General features: G+C 33.7%; 1 protein-coding gene across 4 annotated transcripts in view; it reads left to right on the top strand.

The window, feature by feature from the left end:
* The window catches only part of FAM204A (family with sequence similarity 204 member A), a 31,735-nt gene extending 19,142 nt beyond the window's left edge, over window positions 1-12,593 (top strand). For 3 of the 4 annotated variants that reach the window (XM_008056349.1, XM_021711511.1, XM_008056350.2), the window contains exons 7-8: window positions 11,362-11,468; window positions 11,761-12,593. In XM_008056349.1, coding sequence (XP_008054540.1) covers window positions 11,362-11,468; window positions 11,761-11,812 — 159 coding nt within the window. In that variant the 3' untranslated portion in view covers window positions 11,813-12,593. Of the gene's footprint in view, window positions 1-11,361; window positions 11,475-11,760 lie in introns of those variants that run through there. The other variant, XM_008056351.1, reaches the window with a different exon arrangement.
* The last annotated feature ends 661 nt before the right edge of the window (window positions 12,594-13,254 follow it).

Here is a 13,254-nt window from a genome sequence, read left to right on the forward strand (position 1 = left end):
TTGCGGGGTCATATGGGAGGTCGATATTTAGAGCTTTTAGGAATCGCCACACTGCTTTCCACAGAGTTTGCACTAGTTTGCACTCCCACCAACAGTGTATAAGTGTTCCCTTTTCACCACATCCTCTCCAGCATCTGTTATTTTTTGAGTTATTGATAATGGCCATTCTGACTGGAGTTAGGTGGTATTATTTTGAAATTGTCTCAGGCTTTCAGAAAGTTGCAAAGTTTGTAAAAAGATTTCTGTTTACCCTTCTCTCATATACCCTAAAGGCTAACATTTTGCAACATTTATTTTCATTCTTTCTAATCTATACATTTAATTTGCCAATTGTCTCACTAACTTCCTTTATAGCAAAAGAAGCTTTTATTTTTCTTGGTTTACAACATGGCATTTTTTTTGGTAATTTTCTTTAGTATTATTTAATATGTGATAGTTCCCTGGTCTTTCTTTATTTCTCAGGACTTTAACATTCTTGAAGAGTAGAGGCCAGTTATTTTGTAGCATGTCCCTTAATTTTGGTTTGTCTGATGTTTCTTCATGATGAATTTCAAGTTATTGCCTTTTTTGGCAGGAAAATCATAGAAGTAATGTTGTGTCCTGCTCAATGCAAGCTGTGCAGAGGCGTATTCTATCTGTCCCATTTATTGATAGTCTTACTTTGATTATTTGGTTGAAGTGATATCTCTGGGCTTCTCCACTGTGAAGTTGCTATTTTTCTCTTTGTAATGAATACGTATCTCATGAGGAGATCAGAGATACTCTAAGACTGTATAAGTGTTCTTTTTCTAATTATACTTTTGCCCACTAGTTTTAGCATCCATTGCTGATTCTTCTCTTGCTTGTGACAATTACTAGTAATTGCCAAATGACTTTAGATCTTTAAAACATGATTTGTTGCACCTTTCATCTTTACCTGGCAAAGCAAATCTAAATGTTGGTTTAAGAGAGATATTGGATTATAGACTCTCTTATGTATTCTTGTTAAATCTCTGAGTGAATCTGAGCAATTGAGAATTGGATATTGTTTTTCTAATGATGCACTGGACTGGGATGGGGACATTCTGCCCGCCAGCAATTGTACTTAAACTCTGACCTTGTCTACCTCACTAGTACTCACTGTGAGCTTTCTTTTCTACATGCAGTTCGGAGCTGTTTGTCAAAACAGACAGAACTCCAGTGCTTTAGAGGCTTCAGAAATTTGTACTTCCTTTGAGGATGCTAAGTTTCTGTTTTTGTATGTTGTTTTGTCATATTTTTTTTTATAAATGGGAATTGTATAATACTAAGTGTTTTCCATTTTAAGGGCTTCTATTTCCTATCATACTTTATGACAAATGAGATTGCTTTAGAAATACATGATATTTTCAGCAGGATAGTAAATGTTTTTCTCAGTATTCTTTTTACTTCCATACAAATACAATACTTTGTTCCAGTAAAATAAATTAAATTTATTTAGTGTGGGATTATAGAATACTGATTAAAACAACAAAAAAAACCCCAATAATTTGAACTTTCTTCTTTTCCCTGTATAAGTGGAAAAGCATCAGAAAATAATTGCTGTACAGACATTGACATTGAAAAGATACTGATGTTATGTTCATTAAGCACCCGTGAAGAATAATCAAGATGGAATTCTTGAATGAATAGTTTAGTTTGGGATTAAAATTTTCATATTTATCTTCTTGGTGCCAATCACTGTGGTTATGAGAGATGGGATTTTGAGAAGTAACTGAGTTTGGGGCAGAAGCCCCTTATGAATTAAATGTATATGTGCATGGTAAATGTCCTTTTGGAAATCAGGTATATTGGCTTTTAATCAGTACCGTTTTCTTTTTCAAGCAGCAGTGACTGGGACCTGCTGATAAAGCCTTTGCTCAGAGGCACAGATCCCAGAGTTCTTAAAGCCTTTTCCAACCATAATAAGTGAAACTAATTTTTGATGTTTAACATTTATAAGCCTGTGAAACTAATAGGGCAGCATCAGTGTTGAGAAAAACGAAGCCAAAAGTAGAACCATGGCAGAGAACAGGCCTTGAAAACAGTTCCTCAAAAACAAAACAAAACAAAACAAAACAAAAAGCGGTATGTGCTACCATTGTGACACAGCAAGCACATAGTTTTCTAAAGTCGCATTCCCTTAAATTAATGATGACATTAAGGATGTATAGAGTCTGGTTTGGGGAGATGATTCAATGAAGTTCACATGCTTGAAACCTAGATCGTGCTGTCATCTTTGGTTTGGCCATGTAGTTATGTGGTTGTTTTTGGACTCTTCCTCCTGTTGGTTAAGTACTTCTTTGCTAACGGTCTTGGAGGAGAGATGAAGTAGAAACATATACTTGGGTTTGTGTCATATTGATGAAACTGTTATAATTTGAAATATATCTCTTTGAAATAAATATTTCACACACAAGTATTTGAACTTATTGTGGCTTGTGAATCTCAGACTTGGTTGGAAGTACACTCCATTCATTGATAGGGATCCTTGAAAATGCCATTGTTTGGATATTGTCTTTTCTGACACGTTATCTTTCTTACAGTTCAGATCATACCAATTTGTAGAAACTGGTATTTTAAAATTAAGTGCTAAAGCCTAGATTTAACTAAATAAACAGCAGGTAGGTTGAATTTCATATTTTGTAAGGAGAATTTCTCTCCAGGCATCTTCACGTTAGCCTGCTGTAAATAAAAACTAATTTGGTCTGGCAGCAGAACAGTGAGTGTCTGCCATCCAGTGAGTCATATCTATTGCTCAGGTTGATTTCAGTTATACCTGTACAGTGTGATGGTAGAAATGAACAGGCAAGAGAGGTTGCCTGTGAATTTCATTTAAGCTTTTTTTATGCCCTTAAAGATTAAGCTTTTTTTTTATAAGTAACTCAAGCAGGATAGTCTTTTATAGCACCGAGTAAACTTGACTCCTTGGATACACCAGTATTTCATGTTGTAACATTATAACAATTTTGTGTAACCTATAAGGGATAGTCATATTGCTTTTTGATGATTTGTAAGGAATTAATATTTACATCTGAGATCTTTTTGTTATAATCCACTGCCATCTTTGCTAAGTCCAAAACCCTTCGATTTAGAGTAATGATATACAATGTTTCGTATTTTAAGACTCATTTTCTTTAACTTAAAAATGAGGATGTAAGGTAATGACTTTAGCCTTTAGTGCTATGGAACTTAATATTTATTTAGAATCCAATCAAGTTATCACAGGTAGAAATTATATATATATATATATATTTTTAATAGTATCATCTTTATAGTTACAAATCAATATACTGGCAGGATGAATTAAACCAGGAATTTAATTTTAATATTATTACAAAGTAACTGCTTAAATTTTTGTATTGCAAAATGTAGATAAAGTGAATAATGTTGAAGTAGTAACATTTTGTTAATAAAGAATGTAGGAATGGCCTTTTTTTTAAAAAATAAAATAAAATTTGGGGCAACCCCTTCGGGTCCCCTCCCACTGTGGGAGCTTCTCTGTTCTCTGAATAAATCCTGCTTTAAAAAAAAATAATAATAATAAATAAAATTTAAATAGACTGCTATATTCTTTTATAGCTAAGTGAATTAAATGCTCTCTAAATTTAAACAGACTATTAATTTGTAGGTGAAGCTCTATTTTTTGAGCAACTTGCTAGAAAATCTCAAGGCATTCTCATTAAAGAGACTGTATATGTACATTTGAGGAGACAGGTTCAGCATTTTATGCTAACATCTAAAATGTAGTCCTTTCTCAGCAGTGCTCTGGATGTTGTAGCGTTTCCTCTAGCACTCAGAAATTTTCCTGTCAGTTTATTGTTAGGTTTTGGTTTTCCTGAGAGGATTTGACTACAATTCACCCTTTTCATTTCAGTTATTAGTTTTATGTAGATATAAATGCTGTTGTCTTGATGGGATAGGAGCTTGAGTTCCTCCCCCCTCAAAACAAATCTTCCTTAAATCATACAATTTTGATCAAAGTACCTGGATTATTATCATATCTAGAGTTCAAAATAAAAAATTTGTTTAAGTTTTTGAACTAGAGATGCTGTCAAACTTAAGTTTAAAGTTGCTTCTAGTCAGTGCTGTTATGCTTGCATTTAAAAAGCTTAGTTGAAAGACATAGTGGAGCAGATCTTTTGATTCTAAATCCTTTATTCTATAATACAGAGAAAAAAATTATTTTCTACCCTTTTGTAAATACTTTCTTTGTGTAGAAGTATCTCGACAACATGTTTCCAAGAAAAACCAGTTTGCTCAGATATAAAGCTGAACAGTTTATTCCAATTAACTATTATAAAAATTTATCCCTGGAACCTATGACCCTGTAGACCCTTTCTGTTGTCTTAATTATTGTGATTTCTAGCCACTGAAGATTGAGTAAACATAGTGAAAAATGCATTAAGTATTATTTATTTATTATACATATTAAGGGTTTAAATTTAATATCTCCATTTCAATATTTTATTTTATGAAAAGGTGATTATATTGTTGCTAGTACCAGGGGTGTATGGCAAATACAATCCAATCTAACTACAGGTTTTGCTCTAAAAGTAAAATTTTTTTATATGATTATTGTATACAAAGTCATGCAGTGTCTGCAGAATATATTTTATGTCTCTCAAATTTTACTACTTTGCCTTCAATCCTTTTTTCATTTATTGTTTGTTTATTTATTTTCCCTTTTCAGTTAGACTGTAGAGTTTAGGACCATTTTCTTTTTGGTATATTTTTACTAATTAGCAATGGGAACGAATATAGGAGAGTGGGGAGGGAAAAAGCCTCTTACTCAGTAAGCTTTCTCTGGTCAGCAACTCTCAGCCACCTCGGGAAGGTGGGAGCTCTCTCTGCCTGCGGGAGGGGCATGTGTATTAGTTAAGGGTTGTCTTGAACTGACTGTCTTTCATTAACTTTGGTCATCTCTCAGTGCTTTTTAATTTGAAAGATCCCCCGTGTATAATTTTGTATTATGCACATGGTCTGGATGACTTTTAAATGGCTATTTTAATTCTTTGAAGCTTTGTTCTCCTAAGTTCTTATAAGTAATTCAGTTATTACATATAGATGAACAATTATCACAATGTATGGGAAATAAGCTATGTGTGTCCCAGTAAGGGAGGATTGGATGAATTCCTTTGAATCTAGATTAAAAATGTGTTCATTCTCAAAAAATTGCATATTGCCATGACGTTGGAACATTTTAACATTAGAAAAATAAGATTAGTACTTAGTGATGGCTTTTTTTTTCCTTCTCTCAGGGTTTTAGGTGTGCTTACTCAGATCTCATTGCGCTGCGGATGTTTTCTTATAACCTTTGGGGTATGATTGGGTGATCACCTCAAATGACATTCCTTGTGCTCTCTTTTAATTATATTTATCTGTGCTTTTAACTAACCTTAAAAAAAGATTTCAGATGTTACAAGTCTAATTAAAGAGACAGACAAAGCACAGTTTATACTGTAGATTTTTTCTGCAGTTCAATTAATCAGCATGTTTTCTCTTTTAATTAAAACCATTTTAGTAAATTAAAGCCCACAGCAAAACACATATATAATTTGTTTGTAATTAGCTCTTAATTGGTGGTAGTTGAAGCTTAGCACCCTTGGTTTCTTTCTTCATGATTGCCATTTTATTAGCAGCCAGTCATTAATTAATCTTTTTCTAATTAGCTTATAAAACTGTTGATGGCACATTATTGTAAATGTGATTTTAAGTTCAAAGCTTGTTAATAGGCTTTCTTACTTAGAAGAACAGAGATAAAGAAATTGCTGAAAACAGTACTACAGTTCTTTAAAAAAAACTGTCTTTCTTATGGGGACTGTGTAAAGCATCTAACAGCTTATGGTTAATTTTTTAATGCTTTTTTCCCCTTATGAATGGAAGAAGTTGCTTGAATATAAATGTCTATATCCAGGAGTAATTTCAACAATATAGCATCTATTCTCCCTCCTTTGGAATACTGTAATCTACATATAATTTGAAGCCTTAATAGTCATCATTAAAACAGGTGTTATGCAAACTATTTCACCATGAAATCAAAGTTGAGTAAATGAATTATATCATATGTATGTGTACACCCATATGGTAAAATATATTTGTGTGTTTTAAAAACAGAATTTTGGGGTGATGCATTGAAATAAAATTATATGAAGTTGTAGGCATAACAATAAATAATAGCTGTGCATACAATTGTACAGACATATAAATATATGTAGTATACAAACAGGCAAAGTTGTGTGTGCACATTTTAAGATAACAGTGAAATTAGGTTATTTCCTATAACAGAGAAAATGACCTGATTTAAAGTCAGAGTTAAATGACTGAATGTGGCATAGCTTATTTGCTATCAGGGCTTTGGCATCTCAGGTGTGACCATGGAGAGAAAGGTACAATCCAAATGTAGATGTCCTCAATTTGTTTAGTACATACCGTATGAAATTGTGGTTTGAGTGAAACACATTAGCCACATTACAGTCTGTTGAAATGTACCACCAATTTCATAAAACTCCTTAACTGCATTACATTCTGAGCTTTTTTTAAAAAAACAATATTAGTGCAAAGTTTTGAAAGTTATAAAAAAGAACACAGGATTATTCGCATTTAGAAGTGCTTTTTTCTTATTTGCTTCTTGAACTTTGCATGTTATTTCAACTTTGGCTATTTCTTTGCTTGTTTTTTGGAAGGCATTTTATGATGCCATGCAAGAGACACTAGAAAGGGATAGCTGACAAGGAAAAAATTAAAAATTGGATAAAAAGTAAATGAATAATGTCATATTACTAAAAAGATGAGAGGCTAATTTGTGCCGACTTTTTGCTAATTTTGTTCAAGCCTCAAAATGAGGAGCTGTCACCCGTTCTGTGTAGCACTGATGACAGTGCCAATGATCCATGAAATAAGCTGCCGCTGGCTTTGTTCTGATAAGAAAGAACAAATCTGCACAATGTTCGGCTCCCAGAATCTCATTTTCATACTTGCATGCAGGCTAAAAGAAATAAGCTGTTTGCAGGCTTGATTAATCAGACATTGGAGGGGTTTTTGTCTCTTTGATCTCTTTCGTCTCCTAGGTAACTTGCTTGACATTAATGTTGAGCTTGAGTAAAGACAATCAGGAATTGTCGACCAAACTGATATAAAAATTAAAGACCTTAACACTTTAAGTACTCCAGTAATGGTTCCGCTTTACTTCAGAAAACATCTGTTTTCATTTAATTAAAGAACAAAAGAGAATGGCATAAATATTTTTCATAGAGACCTATTATTCCATAAAAAGTTAAAGTATGATAATTGGTATTCTTAAATAAGTGCCTTGAAAGTGTTCAAAAGGGAGGAAAACTTTATAAATCAGTTACAAGCTAGTAATTTTCAGATGAGTAAAATATTTTATGAAATGGATGAGAAATTTACAGTTATGCTAGATTAAGCTGTTTGAGTCAGATGCTTCAAATGATTATCAGCAAACTTTATAATGACAAGATTTTGAAGAAAAACTAACTTTATTTTGAAGTTTGTCTTTTAAAAATCTGTACTGTGTTACAAGGATGTGCCATTATATCTATTTTACAACCCAATATGATTTACACACGCTAAACCTGTAAAATTGAAAGGAATTAAAAAAATGTCACCGTGCATTTGCTTGAGGTTATGCAGACGCTTTTACAAATCTTCCAAGTGGCTGTAAAGATGAATGCCTCAAGGGTCCAGCCAGGGCCCTGCTTTTCCAACCAGCTAAAGCCCTTATCTTAAATCCAAGCAAAGTACCATTAATCTTTTTGAAAGACCTTTTATGGCTTTTAATATATCCCAAATTAGAACATTTTACACCCTTGGTTCCTGAAATATGGTGATAAAAAGCCTTTAGAGCTTAATTTTCCTTACTGCATGCTCCGACCAATTTGCAGTTCTTTGTGATAATGTTTAGACACCTTAATTAAAATGCAGCAAAATATTGGATGTTCTATATGGAAAATGCTGATACTTTGACTACACATACAAGAAATTTTGTGTATATTTTTATTCGTTAAAAAAATTTTCTTTCCATATTGTGTTGCTATAGTTATCTGATGACCCAAGACAGGTTTTATAATATAAAACCACTGACCAAGCTTTTGTGTTGTTTACATTGGGCACCAAGATGCATTTTTCTTTTTATAAAAGCGAAGGGGGGATTCTTGTAAGTCTATTTTACTTGTAATACTGAAAAACAGCACGATAATCTTTTATGTTCTAGAACTCGGGTTAGTCATCTTGATTGGGAAACTGCATTTCTTCTCAATCATTTCTTCCATAGAAAGTCTTATTATCCTTTTATATTATCAGATATTTCATTCTTTTTTTCCTCTACAGAAATAAATCAGACACATTCATTTTAATCAGATGCATTCATTTTAATCATAAGAAAGGCTATAACTTTCATCATCATTATAAGCTAAAAGAGTTTTTCTGTAAAAAATACATAGGCCAGGTTTGTCCAATGTTTATCAGTTGAAGAACATTTCATGTAATCTAACCCAAGTTAAAATACAGTTAGAAAAATTGTTGCCTATGCACCTAATCATTTATTATGTCTATTTAGTTTGCAAAATGATGGAGTCCTCTTATGTGAATGGTTGCTGAATGTATTCTAATAAATGATTTTTGATAAGTTTATATTGTGTTAAGGAACATATGCTCTAAATCTTTACTGTGATGCTGGTTGTGCAGATTTGGCCTTAGCACTGCTGGAGCATTAAAGCTTTACATTTTTAGAGTACATGACCATGTTGAGGTAAAGAGCCCATCGAGCCCATCGAAGACAAACAATTGCATGTCTGGACACATGGAGATGCTCTTTGGTTTGGCTGTACTAAATCTAGAACACCCATATTGGGAAATTTCAACGAATGACTTAAAAATGTAAGCTATGTCTTATTAAAAATAATTTTCTTATATGGTTAATGGTACAAGGCAAATATGGTTCAGATCATTTTTGTTTCTTACTCGAGGTGTATTAAATATAAGATAAGTTAGCTGAGTGGGCCTTTTTTTGGTGGGTGGGTTTGGCAAAAGTATATTTGCATTTGATATGTAATACACGAGAATGGAGTTAGTGAAAAAATGTAGTTTTATGTTTTACCTTTTGGGGATGGTGGACAGGAAAGAGACTAAATTCACTTGAATGTGGAGAGCTCTATATGTGCTTCTTAAACACAAATAGCCAGCAGTGTTTTATGGTAGAGGACAGTTCGTTGTGTACACTTACTACTCTCCTAGTATCTCATTGTACCTCCAGTTTCCCAGCCTCCTTGTGTTTAGGTGGAGCCATGTGAGTGGTTCTGACTAGTGGGCTGTGAGTAGAAATGATGTGTGCCATTTCTTAACCAAAGTATCAAAGAGCAATGTGAGGTCCTCCAGCTCTTGTTTTTCCATAATGAACTTGAAAGCCACATGTTGAAATGCTGCCACTACAAGATGGAGGAGAGCCCTTCCCCTCCACAGGGATTTTAAGTGAAACAAGAAATAAAAGCCAGTGAGATCTGGGGATGTATTGATACTGCAGTGTTGACTTGCCTAACTAGTTGACAGGTACTAACTTGATTTTTTATACATGTATGGGCACTTTTTCCATGGATGAGAATTCCATCTTAATGATAAATTATGCTACAGCATCCTTAAGTGTTTTACTTTCTCCTGGGATGAGGATGCTACAGCCCTTTGATTCTTAGCTTTTTGGTTGATTTAGGTGAACTCTTCTGTGATAAAGAATGGAAATGAAAAGAGAACTAAAAGAACAAAGCCAGTATTGAAGCAATCAGATGTAACTGACATACTCCTTCTCCCCAGCCTAATTTATAAACAATCCGTGTTGTGATCAGTGCTTTATCTCCAGCTCCTAGAATGGTATCTAGCAAAATTATGCATGTGTACCTTCGTAAAATTCGTTGAATGAATGTTATTATTATGAAAAAGATGACAGTAGTGGTGTAATACTGGTTTGGGTTTTGAGGAGACGCTGAGGTTGGTCTGCTTTACAATTAATCATTCTTTCTTCAAAGGCTTTCCTGTTAATGTTGACCAATTCAGCACCTTGGTTTGATTGACAGCTTCCTTTCATTTACTTATATTCTTATATATATTATTTCCTGGACTGAAAAATGAAATCTATTTTTGCTTTCATTTATAAACTTCAGCCAGTGCTTGAGTTGTACTTGTCTCATTCACCCAAAAGGAAATTATTCTTTAAGATAAGCTGAAAGACATGTCAAGTATGCCAGACCTCGCTTTCCTAAATTGTCTTCTCTCCTTACACATGTGCTCTTTACCTCCTGCCATGCCTTACTATTGGCAAACAGGTACCTAAAACTTAGGCTTTAATATGTTGACTTTAGAGTGACTTCTAGGTCATTTCTTGTCTTCCACAAGTCTGCCTATCTACTAATATGCATCAGGTTAAGTACAGGAATGGAAAAGGCAAGAAACACCAGAAAGAAATTTTAGCTTTGTTGTTTAACCTGGGTTCTTAATGGATACTCTTGAGCCATCCACTTGGGCAGCATTTAAAAAAATAAAAACTAGAAAATATCACCATTCCTGTCCTGGAGATACTTGCTTGGAAACAGCTTTGTAGCCAGAGAACTGTGTAGAGCAGAGTGAATCACTATAAGGCTGTGGCATAGAAGCTACAGGGCTGGAGAAATACAGAAATGAGGACTGTTTTAGGTTGAGTTAGAAGACTTCTAGATGGGGGAATTTCATTCTGAATGAACTTTGTAGGACTGGCAGATGGGTGTAAGGGTTCATGTAGGCACTGTGATCCCTTTCACCTCTTGGCACCCCTTATATTTTTTCTCTCAGTGAATCAAAAGTGTTGCTCATCATACAAAGTGCATTTATGAAGTAGTAATTAGCTTTCCCATGTTTTATTAATCACATCATGACTGCCAATCAGAGCTTCTGATCAGTGTGAGATAACTGGTGTGACCATACTGAGTTGCTGTAATTCTAGCCCAGAGCAAAGAAACTTGATGTCTCTGTCAGTCTCTGCAGCCTTATCGGGGTAAATTCCTGTTCAGCCTACTGCAATGCTGAATAGCTTGAAGATCCTCATTACTACATTTGTGGACCCTCGAGGGGCTTCAGTTTGGGAAGGATTTCCGTCCAGGAGACTAGTATAACTAGGGCAAAAGGTCTGCCGGGAGTGATGGGAAATATGGGCCATATCTGTGTTTTTACTATATTTTGTTCAAGGGGGCCTGAGCATAGAATTTCTAATTTCTAGACATGGCTTTCTTACCCACAAGTTCTCAGTTATTTGTATCATGTAATTATTGTATTAGCTGGAATATTTATTTTCACTCCCTCCCTCCCCTTTGTAATTCTTAGCTTGGTGTAAAAATTGCCAAAGCAATTGCCTGCCACAACTTTGTAAAAGCCAAAAAGGAGGCTGAAAATTCACAGGCTGCTCGAAAAAAGAAGAAACTTGCTTGGGGGTAAGCTTACTTTAACATTTTCAGTAGTAGTTTTACTGACTTTGTAACAATTGCCAAAATCCTGTGACTATATTTTATGAATCCAGTTGTGTGTAATTGTTACTCATTTTTTCTTTGTTGGGTGCTTATCAGGTTATAAATATGGAGGCTTCATCTTGTATGACATTTATTTTGTAATCACTGAAGTATGCGAAAAATTTTTTGTTTTATTTTGGTCTCTTAGTGAACATTTTACTTTGGCAAAGTATTTTTTTTTAGGAATAAATTGAGATTTTTATATTTTTCATTTCAGATTTGAAGCAAAGAAGAGATGGGAAACCAAAAGTAACATGGGATATATGTAGCTTGCCAGAGTTCTGCAAGACATTTGTGGATTCATGTGCTTAATTTACTGAAAAGACTTGCCTGCTCTGTTATGTATGTTAGGAAGTTGATAGAACTAGAAAAAATTAGCTTAAAATTTGGGGATTGACCATCAACTCTTTTCAGTCTTTCTCTAAAGAGTTTAACTTATTGAACTGAACAAAATGAAGCATTCTGTTAGGTATGTAAGAATTAATACAAAAAAGGATAGAGGTTTGTTTATTTGTATAGACCTATAGTGTAAAATCAATTTTGCTTTTCATGTTTGTTATAGTATAGCCAGTGAGCTCCGTACTTCTTAACTGTACCTGGTGAAACTGCATTTTTATTGGAATTGTGTTTTTAAGATTGATCATTGTTTACAGTGAATTTATATGTGTAAAAATGTTTCAATTGATTCTGTCTTGGCAAGTGATTTTAATGACCTTAATGTTATCAAAGTACTTATTGATTTTTATTGGAGGCAGTAGAGTTCATATTTCAGAATTACATAGTAAAAGCAATTGATTAATTTTTGTATACCTTCAGCTAAAATATTACAATAATATTTGTAATAAAATATTACAATAAAGAAAGGGTCAGAAAGTAGTATTTGAAGGATTATTTAAATTCAGCTTTGCCTAGAAATGTCTTTCTAAATATCTTTCTTTCTCAGCCATGTTATTCTTTAAATTATGAGATGGTTCTTAGAAGAGAAAATGGTCTAATTGTATTATACAGACAGGTATGACTCAAGATAATAAAACTTTTAATCTTCTAAAAGTTGGTTTGTTTTTTACTCCTCTTTCCTATTGCTCCTCAAAAGATTGAATAAATTAATGAGGATAAAGAGAAGATTGGTACCATGGGAAGAAGTTTTCCTGTGATGTGCCCTTCGTGGTTTTAACAGCAAGGGCCTTGGAAAAGTCATCTGACAATCTGGTAGGAAGACCAGAGTCAGAGGTTGTGGGACTTCTTTGTTTGTGCCCAGCAGAGGTGAAGAACTGCTTCCCGTGGCTTTCATCGGCTCATCTTTCAGCCTTCATCAGGGCTGTTCTAGTTGTCTGATAGAGACTGGGTTGGTAATGTAAATTCAGGAACATATAAAATTAGTCATGATTATAATTATACTACTGTTATTTTTAGACTTAAAATAGTAACAAAATTGTATTATTTTATGGTGGTACTTTTAATGTTTTCTTTCTATATTCTGGAGTAAGTGAATACTTAGTAGCTATTTAAGCATCCAAAAATCATTTCTTGCTTCCAGTTAGTTGAGAAAAGCCAGCATAGAGAAAGCAAAGTTTTAGGAGATTGTGTATTATATTAATACATTATGAAAAGATATCCAGACCAAATATTGGAAGATCTTATATTTTATGATTTAATAAATTGGGAACATTATTCCATTTTATAGATACTGTCCCGTACAGATTACCTACAA

The sequence above is a fragment of the Carlito syrichta genome, unplaced genomic scaffold (assembly GCF_000164805.1).
Source record: "Carlito syrichta isolate Samal-C Ts95f unplaced genomic scaffold, Tarsius_syrichta-2.0.1 Scaffold302328, whole genome shotgun sequence".
NCBI lineage: Eukaryota > Metazoa > Chordata > Mammalia > Primates > Tarsiidae > Carlito > Carlito syrichta.